The 16,498-nt window shown below is 47.1% G+C and overlaps 1 protein-coding gene and 1 long non-coding RNA gene across 3 annotated transcripts in view; one reads left to right on the forward strand and one right to left on the reverse strand.

Annotated features, from left to right (window-relative positions):
* Positions 1-324: 324 nt before the first annotated feature.
* On the reverse strand, positions 325-15,586 carry SALL1 (spalt like transcription factor 1). Of its 2 annotated transcripts, none has more exons than XM_015100439.4 (3): positions 15,482-15,586; positions 3,077-6,513; positions 325-1,932 (listed from the first exon to the last, which is right to left on the reverse strand). In XM_015100439.4, exons 1-3 carry the CDS (start codon positions 15,555-15,557, stop codon positions 1,492-1,494), a joined length of 3,954 nt encoding a protein of 1,317 aa, XP_014955925.2. In that variant the 5' UTR covers positions 15,558-15,586; the 3' UTR covers positions 325-1,491. The 2 variants fall into 2 exon arrangements, with proteins under 2 accessions (XP_014955925.2, XP_042087550.1); XM_042231616.1 differs by lacking the exon at positions 15,482-15,586 and adding an exon at positions 7,578-15,230.
* Positions 15,587-16,350: 764 nt separating this feature from the next.
* LOC121816479 (uncharacterized) overlaps positions 16,351-16,498 on the forward strand; it is a 93,180-nt gene continuing 93,032 nt past the window's right edge. Inside the window, exon 1 of the long non-coding RNA XR_009596161.1 lies at positions 16,351-16,465. This is a non-coding gene — a long non-coding RNA (uncharacterized LOC121816479). The remainder of the gene's footprint in view (positions 16,466-16,498) is intronic.

Genomic DNA, 16,498 nt, shown 5'->3' on the forward strand with positions numbered 1-16,498 from the left:
GGCCCGTCGGAACCTACTATACCAACTTTTGATTTCACACCATTTTTTTCTTTTTTCTTGGGGGCAGAGAGATTGTAAGAAGAGTAGCCAAACAAGTAATTGATATTGGGAGAATGTCTAGATCCTCCAAATTAAAAAAAAAAGAAGAAAGAGAAAAAGAAAACAAATGCTCATGCAAACCTGTTTCTGTTACGTCTTTTACAATTCCTTATTTAGAGAGAGAGAGAGAGATACACACACAATTTACTGGTGCCTGGGGAAATGCTAAAATACATTTTGGGGCCTGGCTAAATAGAAATGCACTCTAAAAACACAGACACAGTATTTTGTTTTATCTGTTGCAAAAAAAAATGTATTTGATTACTTGAGTAAAATTACAGTATCTCTGTTGTTAGTAAGTATTAAATGTTAAAGAAATTGGACCCCCCCTTCCTTTCAACTTTCCAAGAAAGTGCATGTAACAGTCCATTTTTTTTTTCTTCCATACCTAATACAAAATAAACAAACACTATACCTGCTCTCTTGATCAAGAAGAAGCATTTGCTCTTGTAAGGAACATATGTACATTTTAATGAAAGTGATATTTCTTTTTTGTATATACAAGAGCATCTACATTTTCTCCACTGAAGGTTGTTCAAGATGCTATTCTTAGCAGCATTGTGAAATTCCAGCACACATTTTCTATTGTGAATATACCTACAAGGCAAAATGTTACGTCTTAGTTTCAACTACCAAAACAACACTTGTATTTTTCTCTAAAGAATTCTGCGTGCTTATCACTGTACAGAAACTTATTAACATTGAGGACGACTCAAGTAAAAAGCACAATACAAATAGCAGTTCAAAACGGAAAGGGTTAAATCTACAAAAAAAAAAAAAAAAAAGGCAGGTTGAATTTTAGAAAAAAAAACCAAACACCCAAACCTTTCAAAGAACCACACAGTTCAGTCTGTACTTTCAGTCCTTTCCTTAAATTTGTTTCAAAAGATTAGACAATGTGTTTGCTGATAAAATTTTCCAGCAGGATCAAAGTATACATTTATATACAGATTTTATTAGAGATCTAATGCATCACTGAGGCATTGCATCAACACCAGATTCATATTAAACTGGATATAGAAAATAAGTTAATGCCAGATTAAGACCGCCTAGCAGGGCAACTTGCAATTGCCATAAATGTTACAGCAAGTTTACAGGACTCTAGTCAATTAGTATTTAGTCCAAAAATACAGAAGACCAAAGTTAACGCTTGCATTCTGTTTGCAAAGCCAGGTTATATCACTAATAAATAAGCTTTCTTAGAACTCTAGAAGTTGAACAAGGTACAAAAGAATGTCTTCAGAACGTTGTAGTTCAGAGATCTGTGGGTGGGGGGCACGGGGGAGCCGTGGGGGAACCAGAAGTCGGGGGGGGGGGGTCAGGGCAAGGAGGAGGGGGCAACCGTGGGTCTCATTCTGAACGGGGGATGCGCTCTCTCCAGCCAGAGGGCCTTTAACTTGTGACGATCTCTTTGCTGTCTTCCATGAAGCGGGTGAAACGGAAGTTGGTTCCATTCTCGCTGCTTGCCATCTTCTCCAGGCCGGCCAGGGGCGCGCTGGGCTCTGAGTTCTGGAGCTTCTCCAGGTTTCCTGTCAGCCCACTAATAGGTGAGCTGCTTCCACTGCTCAGGCTTCCAGGAATTGGAGGGATGCCCCCATTCTGAATGACGGAGATCTCATTGGCCTTCATCGCCAGCCCGTTGGAAAGCGCGGCTGCATACTGATTCCAGAAACTGGAAGGATCCCCGCTTCCTGACCTGGCCGCCAAATCCTTCTGGAACATTTCTGGGAACTTGACGGGATTGCCTCCTAGAAATGTCATAGGGCCATCCACAGAGAGCCGGCGACCCCGGCGGGCGGGGGTGCTATTCCACATGTGAGTGCCCATATGTACCTGGGATGTGGGGGAGAGGGGAGGAGGGAGAAGGAAAAAAAGGGGAGAGAGAAGGGAGAAGCTTAATAGTTGAATCTGTCTCAACTCACATCCCAATACTCGACAGGGCCAGTGGCTGCAGTGTCTATTCTTATTACATGCCGGGCAGTGGGAAGGGTAACAAGAACCGTCCACTCCAGTCTGCTAGTAATAAGGTGTCCACTCTCTGCAGCCCTGTTCCGCCTCTCCTCTGCCTGGGAAAGGATGCCTTACTTACTCCTTTTTTATTACCTGTATTTAGCTTATAATGGCCTTGAGCAAGCCAGTCAGTTGCAGATAGCTCCTTCTAGGGTGAGAATTGTTATGTCCACTCTCATTGCCATGGCAAGAATTGTATCTGACACCCTTTACCCTATAAATGTCCTTTTCAGTTGGAAAGAGAGTGCCCCTCACTGATTGCCCAATGGAGGGCCTGTGCGTGCAACGAAAAAGCCAGAAAGTAATTATTCATCTCGCATTACTGGCAGCAATCTCTAGAGAAATACTCTGTCAACAGAAAAATGTACACAGTAAGAGCGCTCAACTGTTGCTCTAGAACTTAAGCATATTTGCTTTCTTTCCAACACGTATCAGTAGGAAATGTTGTATGATCAATTATCATAATACCCATTAGCAGAGTGGTGATGTTACTGTTTTTAGAAAGACAAACCACGCTGGACTGCAGAGTTATGAAAAAAACAGATGCCCACGCAGAGGAGAACTGTAATTATTAAGTGGTATGGGCAGCACACAGGCCACATGGAGGTCTTTAATCAATACCCCATGGCAACGCGGGGCTGTCTGACCTGGTAGGTAGAGCAATTCATTAGGTGCACTTAGCGAGACAACAGGGCCAGGCCACTGCTTTGCTTAGGTACCAAATTATTCAAGGCGCTCTGACGTTCAGCAGGCTGCAGCCTGCCCTGATCCCTGCCGTGATCCTGACCTGGATAGGCACCCACACTTCTCCAGATAAGCCACACAGCAGCCAGTTCTCTTGCGAGAACTTGCCTCCTGACTGTCTGGACCAAAGACTCTGGGAGCGTGCTTTATGAACCCTCAATGGCCTCGAAAGAAAGAAGGCTGCTGGGGTGCGTGTGGGTGAGGTGCAGATGGAGTGAAGTACCTTAAGATTGCCTTTTGTTGTGAAAGCTCTTCCACAAATAGTGCAAGCAAAGGGTTTCTCTCCAGTGTGAGTTCTCTCGTGAATCTGCAGGGCACTCGACGAGGAGAAGGTCTTACCACACGTGTTGCAGTAGTGCTGTTTGGGGGTTCTCCTGGGCAGAGCTGGGAGCAGAACTGGGGACGTGGCAGAGGATGACAGAGGCCCAGAAGGGATGTGACTGGCGGGCGTGTCCTTACTGTCCTGAGGAGTCACATGCACGAAGCCGTTGACCTCTGTCTTGATGAGAGATGCCAACGAGTTGGCGGGAATCACCGCCGAGTTCTGATTGGGGCCAAGGTTGGAACTGGGCTCAAAGAGCTGTGATGGTAGATCCCGCATCTGATGTGTCAACATGTGTTGCTTCAAATTACCCTTGGTGGAAAAGCCACGATTGCAGACTGTGCAAATAAATGGTCTCTCTTTGGTATGACTTCTGTAGTGAATGTCCAAGGCACTCTGACAAGCAAAGGTTTTGCCACAAATGTCACAAGCAGTGTTTTTAAATTTACCCCGGTCTCTGAAAGGGAAGAGGATTCCCAAAGAATCTTCTTTGATGATTTTCTCTGTGTGACTAGATGTCAAATCCAGAGCCCCACCATTCACTGGGGCGGGAGACAAACCATTAGCAAACTCGCTTGCCCCTGCTCTCTGCAGCTTCTCCTCGGCGCTGGGCGACTTGTGGAATTCCTGGGTACTGTTGGATGGGGACAGAGCCTGCATGGAGGAGGTAGACTCTGAGATGGCCGGGCTGCCTGCACTTTGGCTCTCCATGTCGCCACCCACCGAGGATGAATCGTTGGTCAGGACGTCCCCCTCGACTGACCCGTTCTCCACCGACTTCAGGCTGGCCTGCAGCTGCTCTGCCAGGCCAGCATTGATCATCTTCATCTGATTTTCCAAAGCGGCGATGCTTGACATCTCTAGAGGCAAAGGCGAGGAAGACAGGCTGTCTTGGGACGCGTCTGCGGACTTGGGCGTGTCCGGGATGCTGCCCTCGGGACAGTCTTCCATGTTTTCATCGGAGAAGGTGTCTAGGTCATCGAAATTTTTCTCATCAAAGGAGCCCGTGTCGGACTCCATGGACTCGGGGTAGCTGTCAGGGACCGGGGTGTTGGGGATCTGGCCCCCCATGTGCATTCGGATGTGCTGCTGTAGGACCACGGCGTTGGTGAACTTCTTCTGGCAGATGGGGCAGGAATGCTGGACTCTGAGCGGGGGCATAGCTCGATGGACGCTGTAGTGGGTCTTCAGGTTCCCTTTCGTGGTGAAAGCCCGGCCGCAGATCTTACACTTGAAGGGCCTCTCCCCGGTGTGGGTCCGGTAGTGCATCTTCAAGGCGCTCTGACAGCTGAGAACCCGGTGGCAGATGACGCACTCATTGGGGTCAGTGGCCTTCTTGTCAATGTTTTCCACCAGTTGCTGAAGCTTGGATGTTTCTGAGGCCTGGGCTGAGTCCAAGAGTCCCCCAAAGGGAAACTTCGCCTTGAACTGCTCGGACATGAGCGGCAACAGAGGGTTGGTGAAAGTCGAGGCACTGCCGGGACCGCCGCCGTCAGATGCCAGGGAGCTCAGCACGCAGGCGTTCGGGGCTGAGGCCGAGCTGGGGACCACACCACTCTCTTCGCTTTTGCCGCCGGGAGGGGGCGCAGTGGGGCCTTCCGCTTCCTCCGGGAGCCCACCCGGGTTTCTGGCAGCCGGCTCGGGGGCCCCAGAGTCGCTTGTGACGGAGCCCGGGGGGCTGGCAGCAGAATGGCTGATGGGGATGGGGGCTGGCTCTTCGGTCTTGATGAAGGGGGTGAGGTTCGGGAGGGTGGGGGGCAACGGCAGGCCGACAGAAGTGGTCAGGGTGGGCAGGACGGGTTTGGTGTCTAGCCAGCTGGTGACCGGCTTTTCTGGAGGGATAGACATGCCGTAGGGGATGCCGGTACTGGTGGGTATGTTGTCCAAATGCTCAGGCACGGGGTAGGGGTTCATCTGGATATGAGGGTACTTCTCTTTGTGGCGCTGAAAGTGGACTTTGAGGTTCCCCTTGGTGGAGAACCTGTTCCCGCAGATGTTGCACTTGAACGGCCTCTCTCCCGTGTGGGAACGAAGGTGGATCTGCAAGGCACTGTCGCTTCCGAAGACCTTCGCACAGAACCTGCACTTGTGTTTGAAGAACGCCTCATCCGAAGCGCTCTTGGCCTCGAAGGCGGTGACATTTGGTGGCTTGCTTTTTCTTTGCTGGGCCAAGGCGGACAAGGGGTTTAAATCCTCTGCTGTCGTTCCAATGTTGGGCAAAGGGCTGGGGAAAACCGAGTTAGCGGGGGCCGGCTGAGGTAGAAGTGGATTAGATGCAGGACTCAACAGACTGCTTATTGCAAAAGCTGGTGAGGATGAGGCAGAGGCCGCGGGGTTGCTGGTGTGGGAGGCGCCCGCGCTCGAAGCCACTTTTTCCGAGGATGGGGTGGGAACTGCTGCCGCCAATATGTGAACGCTGGGGGAAGAGCCGCTGTGTAGGGGGGCGATGGTGTTGCCGGAACTGCTCTGAGGTAGCTGGATGGGGGGGAGCTGTTTCACACCGCTGATGCTGGCAGACTGGCTGGCGAGGCTCTGTGCTAACCCAGCTGCTGCCGCCAGCTGCTGAGATAAATGGGAGCTGAGGGTGGACAAGGGGTTGGCAGATGTTCGTAAAGTACCTGGAGAAGGACTGGAAGAGGTTGGCAGGTCTGCATTCTGAGAAGCCAACAGCAATATTTGGTGACGAATCTGTTCGATCAGTTGCAGCTGGTGGATCTGTTGCTGCTGCAGAGCTAAGAGCTGCTCCATCAGGGCCGGGACGGCCAGCTTGCCCCCGGAGGCCCCATTGCATCTCGCTTCTTGGGAGAACTGGGCCACTGCCACCTTGGTGCTCTGGAGGTTCTCGATGATGACGTTGCTGTTGATCACGGAGAAGTTGCCCAGTGTTGTCAGGTCCCCGAGTTGAGGTAGAGAGGTTGTGATCGCTGAGGTACCTGCGCCGGAGCTGCTGCTGCTGCAGCTAGGGGGGACGCTGCTGTCGCCACCACTGCTCGGAGGCCCACTGGCGCCTTTGGGAGCTGCCGGGGCCTCCATCTCCATGGACTCTTCCCTGTCCGGTGCCTGGGCTTCGGCCAGGTCGCTGCACTCTCCTTGCTCTGTTTTGTTAGCTGTGTCATTCATTTGTTCCTGGGGATGATCAGGAGTGGGGCTGGGGCTTGAGAAGGTTTCAGGTGGGGAGGCTGGACTTTCATTTACGATTAGAACTAATTGGTTTTTAGTACAATTCTTCTTGTGGAGCAGAAGATCTGACAATTCGAAGAACTCGGCGCAGCACCGGCCACAGACGTGGGCATCCTTGCTCTTAGTGGTGCGGTTGGGTTGACCCTTCTCTGTGTCTCCTGCAAACATGAAAAGGAGCAGGATTAGCAACGAAGCCAGGACACCCAGAGTCATCCAGGACTTCAAAAAAAGAGAGAATGGGGGTGGATCAACTCTTTTCTCCCTGCAAAACTCAAAAAACTATGGCCCCAGAAAACCAATCAATATTCCTTAAGAATGTCCTTGATTAAATGTTTAGGCTGTTGGAGGACTCCCTATCAATCTGGTATCTCCAAGAGCCGCGGCCTTCAGGTAATCCATCAAAATATAAAATACTATGAACTGCAGACATTGGTGCATAATGAAATTCCATAGCAAAATATTGATTTCCAATATTTTATACACCTTATTGTCTACTCATCCATCCAGAGAGGGTCCAGCCACCATCCTGAGGACTTATTAGGCTCTTGAGTTTCTGTCAACCTTATTCATTTTCAACTGATTCAAAGATATCTGTGACAGTTTGTTCTGTCACTAAACTAATTTGTAGTCATTCAGGTTCCAATCAGTGGTTGACAAGGGGAAAAAAAAATGCCTATCACCAAGGTGAAGACTGACAACTTGAAAATCACCTCCAGCCCCTACCTGGAACCTGAGCTACGTCTGATCTGTGACAAACACACTTTAGCCACATCAGTAACAAATCCTCTGGACACTCAAGACTCAGCTGAATACAAGAGAAAGCAAAGAGACACACACACAGACAAGAAACACAATGATCAAAATCCGTTACAAGGTCTGCCTGGCACCTATATATCAGAGTGTGGCATGTTTATTTTTAAAATTAAAGAATGCAACTGGCTACCATCCCACTAATCAAGGAATATATGCCACTGTGCTCCAAATGGCAACATTATTCCTGTAAATAGTTCATCAAAAGTGCTCTTTCTATCTATAAAAACTGGCAAAAGATTTACATTTCTGATTAAATATCAACTTAAAGAAAGATGTGCAGTTAAGGGGAAGTGAAGAAATAATTCTTGTTTTCTAGTTTGGAAATGCTTTGCAATTCTCCTTGTCTGAAATGCCTTTAAAAACAGTTTGCTCTTAACTGTTATCAATTGTTTAACAGATTGTCCCGAACCTTTCATTATAAAATCCCTTTATTTCATGTTTGTTTCCACTGGTTGCTCAGATTTCTTCTCACTAAGATCCATTTGTAAATTAAACATAAAAATCTCCAACTCCAAGCTAACATCCTATTCAAAGACAGGATGGCGTCCCATTGTTTGCCCAGCATGGGGAACACCAACTTCTGTTGTACAAATGGTGTGTGGTCATCTCCGTAGGCTGTGAAAAAAAAAAAAAACTGTTTAATTCAAGGATTACCTCCCTGCATGCTTTTCTGCAGAACTGAATCAGATAATAGTTAGTTTCCATGACTTCCAAATTGAATCTCCCAGAAAACTTGCAGGGAAAGAAAAAAAAAAAACCTAATAGCAAATATGAATAAATGCAAAATCAAAATTCTGCTTTTTTCAGTAAACTTAGAGTTGAGTCAAAAGAGTCAGCCATTTGCCTCTTTGCAGTAAACATAAAAAAACAAAAAACAAAAAATCTTGAGTAGTTTTATATTCCAGAAAATATAATTAATACCCAAATACTAACTTTTAAAAATTCCTTAACTCTGTTTGCCTTGAGTGATGCCGTAGATGATTAGAAACTCTGGTAAAGTATGCCAAATGTATGCACACTTTATTCACTGGGAGGGTTATTTGAGTACCTAAGTTATACTTAACAAGCTAGCTTCCTTAATACCCATCTTTTAATCTCTGTAAGGGTATAGTGCAAAATGCATTAACAATACCAAACAAATCTTGGTTGGAGCAGAAAATACCAATAATGATTCAGTTTTAATTTAATGTTTAATCATCCTAATTGGCACAGGATTCCTCTGCACACTCAAGGTGCTGTTTTAAGCTCTGTCTCTCGCCTTACTTAAAAATAATGTAAACAAAATATTAAACGAAATTCGCTAAAGTTATGTTGCTTAACTGGGGACGAAAATAATGTGACAAAAATTCTGTTTAAAGCTTCTTATTTTGACAACCAATTTTAAATGATGCATCCATTTCAGATGCTTATTTTAAACTAGGAAATGCAATTCCTAATATATTCAACCGAAATGTTATTTCTTTCTCTTTGCACATTTCCATATGTAATGGTTATGTTTCCATCTACTTTTACAGCCAATTATGAAGGAACAAAAGCTATTCTGTTTGTTCACACATTTTCAACAAAATGCATTAAAACTATTATGTCAGCATGTTCTATTAAGCTCTGCATTCAGTGGAAAATACTTTTCAACCAGCTCACATTTATCAAAACATAAAGCCACTTTAAAACACAGTTTTGCTTGGTCAGCTGGGCTTAGACAAATAATGACAGATTCAGAACTAAATAACTAGCAAGGGAAATCAGAAAACTGACTTCATCAATTGTACACATTACAATGTAGTTGCTTCAAATATTTAGCACATCTGTGCTCACGATTAAAGGGCATTTTTAATTCTTTATAACTTGCAAACATCTGATATTCTCATAATATAGAGAAAATTTAAAAAAGGTTACTTTACAGGATTTAGCTGATTATTACTTTCCTGTGCGCCAATTCTGCATTTGTGCTGCTTCAAGATTCACTTGAGAATTTTCAAGTTTTTCAACCTGAACATTTTTATATTTAGGGTTGTGCTAACTGGAAGGAAAATATAGACACTTAAAAATAAGTGCCTGCTTGCTTCTAAGAAAGAGACTGTGTTAAAAAAGCTGCCCATATTTTAGCTTAGATTTTCACATTTTAATAAGCTGACATTTGATCTCACTGTAGAGTCAACTAATTTAATTTCCTGATGTTTATGAACACCAAAAAAAGAAAAATTCTGATACCTATTTCGATTGATTTCAAAAGCAGGTGTCACTACATTGTAATAGTTCTTAACTTTAAATCTATCTGCTTTCTGAACAGAATTCCCATGAAACAGCTTTATATGAAAAAAAAGAAAAGGACAAAACATGAGGTCTAGTTTGAATCTTTAACTACCAAAGGGAATATTTTAAGTTGTAATAAGATGTACACACACACACACACATATCATAAACTAACATATTCTAATTCATTTTTTTGACCATCTGGCTAGCTTGTATTTCTCTCAATAATCTGTTACACAAGGTTGCAACTGGTGACTCCATTATAGTAAATACAGTTGCCTTGTTCCCTGTACTATAGCGAAAACAATATTCTAGTTCCTCTTTATGGATTATTCATACAAATTAATTTTGTCATCGTGGTCATACAGGAAAATTTAAGAAGAGGTGGTTTTCTAAGTATGTACACACAAAAAGATTTTTGGAATTTTCTGGGTTTCTTTTACCCCCTCTGGGCCAGAGGAAGAGGTGATCTTCTAGCTTTATCCAATTTATATGAAAATCCCAGATGTTTTAGTTCTCATTGTACTATTTAGGTTCTTGATGCCCAATTCAAATATGTCAGCTTTTCATCATCTGAACTCAACACTGCAGAATAGGAGGCAGAAAATTGAAGTGTTCCAGTATATCTGTCTGCTGAGAAAACAAAAATAAAACTATGCTCCATGCTGAAAGGTTTAGCCAGCCAGGAAAACAAAACAACAGCCCTACTGTACCACGTTGAGTTTTCTTTTTTTGGAGCTTCTCAGAAAGACCCTTCGCTTGACTTCCCAGTACCTTCAGATCACATTAACGTTTTTAAGAAACTCTCGCAAGATTATGATCTTGGAGCTTATAGTTTTAACTGGCTGTTCCTTTTGGTAGACCAATTTCGAAAGGCTATCGCAAACATTTCTGATTGATTGATTTTTCTTTTTCTTTTTCTTGCACAGACCTGGGAAAAACCTGCATTTGAACGTTCAGCTTGAGATTCCACCGCAATTTAAACACTGCCACATATGCTCTGCATGTTTTCTGTAATGTCTTAAGTTTCTTCTGTGAGATCTGTAGCCAGATGACACATTTTACTGGCTGCCTTCAAGTCCCCTCAGTGTTCTGCCTGGGATTAGCGTGTTCTCGAGTGGAAGAATACAAGGGGAAATCTCTGACAAAATAACAACACGGACAAGACAGTCCTTTGAAAATCGTGATACCAGCCCACCTAATGTACACAATAAATGAAAGGGGGAAAATATCTTCCCCTTGGATGAATCAAACTGAACACTAGATGGGGTTCCAGTTGCAAGGGTTTGTTCAAAAACTTCTTTGTGGCTTTCCTCTTCCAGTGACGCGTAAAAGAGACTGCTTAAGGCGAGATCTAAACTTTGACTACATAAACATTGGCAAAGGCACAAGAAACTAAATCCCTGTTGTTTGAGGGTAAAACTGAGCTATGGGAACTACCTGTCAATCTTCCCCTTTGGGGGTCTGGCATCTGAGGGTGACAGGGGAATAAGGTTAGGAAAAGAAGCCAAGCTGATAAGGTGAAACTAAAATAAACTCCGAACTTCCTGCTAAGTGACTAGCAAGACTCAATTTGGGGGTCACTGGGAAGATACTGAAGGACATATTATGATCTGGACCTTGTCACCTCTGCATGGGAGGAGGCTAGCAAAGGTTAAAACAGCTCCACACATCTACGTTTTCCAAAGCCTGGCACAGCGACTTTTTTCTTTTGGAGGGGGAGGGGTGCTAGTTCTTGGGATAATTTACCACCTCCTCCCTTCAAATGCTCCATGACTGCCCTTTTGGTAATCTAAGAATATTTGGGAAGACTGGGTGAGCGGTATCAGGAGGTACCTTAGAAATACCGAATTAAGTCTGCAGAAGGAATTAGTTCTGGCTACTCCACTGAGCTTGGCTTTTCTCAATTTCAAAAAACTGAACTGCTGGTCTACCTAATTCCCACCCCCTCACTTTTCCGTGAGAGCTCTGCCTCAAAAATTCAGATTTTTGCTTTCCAAAGGACTGTGGGTCAAGACAACTTGCTACCTGCCAAAGCAGAAAGAAATGAAATAAAGTCCCCAAAGAATAACCTATAAATTGACACTTGTGCTTATAAACCATAGATGAACCTGGATGTAAAATAAACCACAAAACATTCGGTATCACAAATTCACTTTCATGCACACTCTCATGTCCTTCCACCTTTCGCTTGCTTGTGTTTGTTTGTTTGTAACATTTTAGGAAGTATGTAAGGCCTCCAGCAAATCCCCCCAAGCAGCTTGCATTTTCTCACCCAAAATCTTCCATGATGCCACCAACTTAAAATCGGCCTGATTAAACAGGAGTTCTTTGCAACTGCCTTATCATGCAGGTGTCGTTTTTTCAAAAAAAGCAATTAATTATAGTTCTCTCTAACCTTTTGGGCCCAGAAATCTATGTGTTGCCATTAAGCTGCTCACAATGAGTAAATTACTTTGGTAAATAATAGAATTTCATTATTAATATAAATAAGAGGAATTTTTTGTGAGACTTTATATGAGAGGCAGTGTTTTATCTGCAGTGTTTTTATCTTTCTTCCAATATGATCTTTTCCTTGAAAAAGCTGGGCACAGAAGTACTTTCTTAATAAATGAATGGAGTATGAGTGGGCCAAACATGTCGTTCCAGGAATCTTAAAACTACACAAGGAAGAAAAAGCCAACGCACACATATACACACACACCTGAAATCCGAATCGCTAGTAAAGAATCCACATACAAAATCATCTCATTCTAATGTTCTCTTTCCTCAAAATTATTTACCTTGCTAAATAATTTTCCCAGTGGCAGTCATCTTTCTACAAGTAACTCAAGACTTGTTGAATATCATTTAAGAGAGAAGTAGTAAGTGCCATACTCTTGGTTTCATAAGAAACAGTAAAAATCTCCCAGTTTATTTTAGGAGAGTATATAGCAGCACCAAAAATAGAATTAAAATATGAACATCATTAGACTGACTAAATGATCTTGTTTCTTGAACTTGTTCTGATAAAGTTATCCTGGAGATTGCTGAGCCTACCTTGGATTTTCTTTGTACGCACGCACACTCGCAAACACACACAGGAGTGACAAGCCGCACAGTAAGCCTGACTACTCCCAGGCTTGGGAGTTGCTCCTTCAGGGCAACTGTAACGGGGGTGCCTACAAACTTTTCTATGTCTCACTCTGGACCAAAGTCATGAAATCGGAGGTGCCAGCTTCGGCTGAGGGCACCACCAACTAGGTTTAATTTGATAGGTTCAACATTTCCTTTGCCATGTTTTAAGCCCATCTCGGGAAAGAAAAAAAAAAAGTAACCACAGTGTTTAAGGAAGGTTAATCTTCTAAAAATTTAACAACTTTCATGTAGATTAAACAAACCAACCCGCAAACTGGAACACAGAACTCCAATGACTCCCTGAAGTGTGTGTTCTGCGCGGACAGGAGAATGGGTGGCTGGATACAGTGTGTGAAGGGTGGTGACTTTTTAAAGGTAACTTGGAGACATGATTGCTCAGTTCTCTACCTCACAACTACTCCCAAATAAAAAGAATTGGAGTGTGTAAGGCCCTCCAGTAAAATCAGACATGGAGGAGGATTAGTTGTGTACTAATATTATTACAACATACTAAATCCTGTAACCCTATTACAAAATCTACCCTCTAGGCAGTTTCTCCCAAACTTATTGTTCAACCATGTAAAAACAGTCATAACCTAAAACCATTACCACTGGAGAAATGGAGGGGGGTGGGGAGCGTTTCCTACGGTGCCCCTACCAGTTTTCTGCTTCTTAGGACAATGAACCAGCTTTGGGGGATAAAAAAGAAAGAAAAAGGAAAGGAAGGAAGGAATAAAGTACAAGAAAGAGAAAAAAGAAAGAAAGGAAACTTGATGCAACTTAACTAACTTACCTCAAAGCCCAAATAAACCAAAAAAACAGTCCTAATAAATAATAATGGTCAGAGGTAGTGACCTCCTTTTATGCTATCGCTTTATGAGAAGCCTTAACTATTAAAAATTCCGGATTCAGAAGGCGACAGGAAAAAGGTAAAGATCTAGCAAGCATCAATTCTCTGCGAGTCCCAAGCCTTTATTTTTTCCCCCTTTTTTTGAAAATATATAAAATCAGTACACATTAATTAGAAAAAAAAAAACTTAAAAATAAATCTTTCCTCTCCTCCCGTTAGGTTTGGTCCTTTAAAAACTGTTGACTTTAACAGTATTACAGTGAGGAAGATCTCCCCAGAAACTTTAGCAAAGATGGTGTGGGGGCGAGATGCAGAAGTAACCAGCTGGGAAAACCCGGAAAAATACTGTGGCAGCGGCCTTGGATAATTTCACCTCGCTGTACCTTGAGTACTCAGTCTCGCCTGGGGTGGAAAGCGGGGATCACGGGTTCTCAGGGGACTGAGAAATCAGAGGCTCTGGATAAGGCTTGAAGCTTGAGAAAGTACTGGGGTGGAGGGGGCCAAATATTGTACACAGATATCTTTATCTGTGTCTGTTCTCCCCGCTTTCTTACAGGGATCACCCCCCTCAACAGGAGTCCCCTTTCCCGACAGCCGGGGTGAAGTGGGTGGGAGTCCCTCGGCTTCTCCGCCTGGGTCCCTGCGCCCCAGCTCTGCAGAGAAGCAGGCCTCTAAGGAAGGACCCGAGGACCGTGAGGGCCGGGCGGCCGCAGAGTTTGGAGGACTGAGGTACCGACCAAAGGGCAGGCTTCCGAGCCCTATCGGGATCCAGCTCCCTCCTCTACACCCCAAAATGACGCCGGGGACTGGAGCACCCCGAGAGACATCCCGAGTCGCGGATACAGCTCGGGGGCTGCCCCTCGAATCTCCGCAGCCGAGAGGCGAGCACTGTGCCGGCAACCGAGCCCGGGGCGCCGCTCCATCGCCTCCGGCCTTGGGCCTGGGAGTTCGGAGGCCCCTAAAGTGTAATATTTTTTAGCGATAAAAAGGGACTCAAGGTGTCTGCCCTCCCTACCCCCAATTCCCTGCCCGGATCTCTGCCACTCTCGGCCTTAGCTCCGTCACACAAACTTTGTTCTGGACTTGTTCGCTCCCTTTGGGACCCGGCAGTTGTCGCCTCCATCGGAGGAAGCGAGTGCCTCTGTTTTAGGGGGACTCCCTCGTGGCTAGATAGCCCACCCCACCTCCAGCTCTGGAGAACGACCCTTTCTACTCCTGGAAGTGCGAGGTACCACGATCCTTAGCGGGAGCCGACCGACTCTAAAGATTTCTTGGGGGCGCCGAGTGTGCATGTGTTGGGAGAAGAGAGGCGGGGATCAAGTGGAATAGCCGGACCCCAACACTTTCCCCGTCTGCCTGCACTCTGTCTGGGGAGCACTCGACAGCAAAGAGCACTCTCCAACACGGCCTCTACCCCCGCGTGTCAGGCACGCTCGCCCCAATACAGGTTCCCATCTTCTTGGAACTCCGAACTCCCACAGGCACCCCATTCCGCGGCGCGGGCCCAGGAGGAGTGGGAGCGCTGGGGAATGGGGGGAGCGCGGCGCAGGGAGCTCCCCTCCACGTTCCAAGTTCAGGCCCGAGCACAAAGTAAACTTCCTTCCCACAGGCAGCAGCACCAGGGCGGCGGAGGCCAGGCCGGGCCTCGGGCGCTGGCCGGGGAGCGAGTGGAGCACGGCGCAGGCAGGCGCCGACGGCCTCTGTCCGCACCCGCGCCCCGCCGGGCACCCGGGCCCCAGCCGCAGCTCGGAGGGTCCCGGGATCCGCTCCCAGGGACAGCCGGGACGCAAGAGCAAGGCCGGCGAGCCCTCTCTCCTCCCCGCAGGAGGACCCAACAACTCCGGAAAGATCCTGCCTGGAGAAGTGTTTGCTTTCCTCGGGGCAGGGAGGTTGGGGGTGGGGAAGCCCAGCAAAGGCAAATTGAAATTTAAAAAAAAAAAAAAAATCGCGGAGTCGAAATGGTGATTCGGATCGCGGCGGCTGGGCGGTGGGCGCGGGGGCTAGCCGCGTGTGCGTGGGTGCGAGTGTGCGTGAGTGTGAGTGCTAGTACGTGTGTGCGCGTGTGTGTCCGCGGCGCGGGCCGGAGCACTCACCATCTCGCCGGGGGAGCGAGGCCACTTCGGGGTCGGATTGGAAATGTTGAGGCTTCGCTTGCTTCCTCCGCGACATGCTGGCTCAAACATCAGCTGGGGCAGAATAAAAAATTACTAAAAAAAAATCTTCTCAAAATTACGGAAATCGAGCGGCGGCGGCGGCGGCGGCTCCCCCCGCCCGCCGGCCCGCCCGCCCCCTCCCCGGCTCCCCGGCCCCGGGCGCAGCGCGCATGTGTCCTGCTATAATTATGATTATCAATAATGCATTGCGATTAATCATAGAGGGGCTCTTTGAAAGGCGATTGGCACCGGGCCAGCGCTATTCAAACCCGCTCGCCTTAATCAATTAGTTCGTGATTTGCTGCAGACCCCTGTCTCTCCGCGCGCTGGCCCAATAAGCCGGCCGCGGGGCTGGCTCTGCGAGCCGCGCCGCCCGACACTGGGTTAACCCTCTTCGCGACCGCCCGGGACTCCGCGGCCGGGCCGCCGGGGGCCTGCCTCCTCGCCTCTGAGCACCCGGCGCCCCGGCCTGCGCCCCCCTCCCTCCCTCGGCCCCCCCATCCCGGGCTGGGCCGACCCAAATTAGCATGCCCTCCCCGGAATTAAGCCTCCCCGGGTGGGGGGTGGGGCCGGGCGGCGGGGGCTGGGGACCCGGGCTGCGGGCGCGCGGCGAACTTTCCAACTCCGGCGCTAAGCGCGCCGGCCCGCGGGGGGAGGGAGTCCCGTGGCGGGATTTGGGGGGAGGAAGTCCCGTTTCGTGAGTGTTTCTTCGTTTCTTTAAGAGCTACCAGAAAGCAGCCCACCCCCACCCCCATTAAAAAAAAAATAAGCGAGTGGGGAAGAGCCAGCCCCACGCCGGTCCGCCTCCCGCCTGCCGCCCGGCCTCCCTCCCGCTCGCCGCCTGGCTCGGCGCTCCTTCGCCCCGAGTTCTCCATCCCCTGGATCCCGGGCTCGCGGGGGCGCGGAGAAGAGGACCAAGGAAAGGTTTGGGAACGTGATGGGTTTGGGGCTTTGGGG

The sequence above is a fragment of the Ovis aries genome, chromosome 14, assembly GCF_016772045.2.
Source record: "Ovis aries strain OAR_USU_Benz2616 breed Rambouillet chromosome 14, ARS-UI_Ramb_v3.0, whole genome shotgun sequence".
Taxonomy (NCBI): domain Eukaryota; kingdom Metazoa; phylum Chordata; class Mammalia; order Artiodactyla; family Bovidae; genus Ovis; species Ovis aries.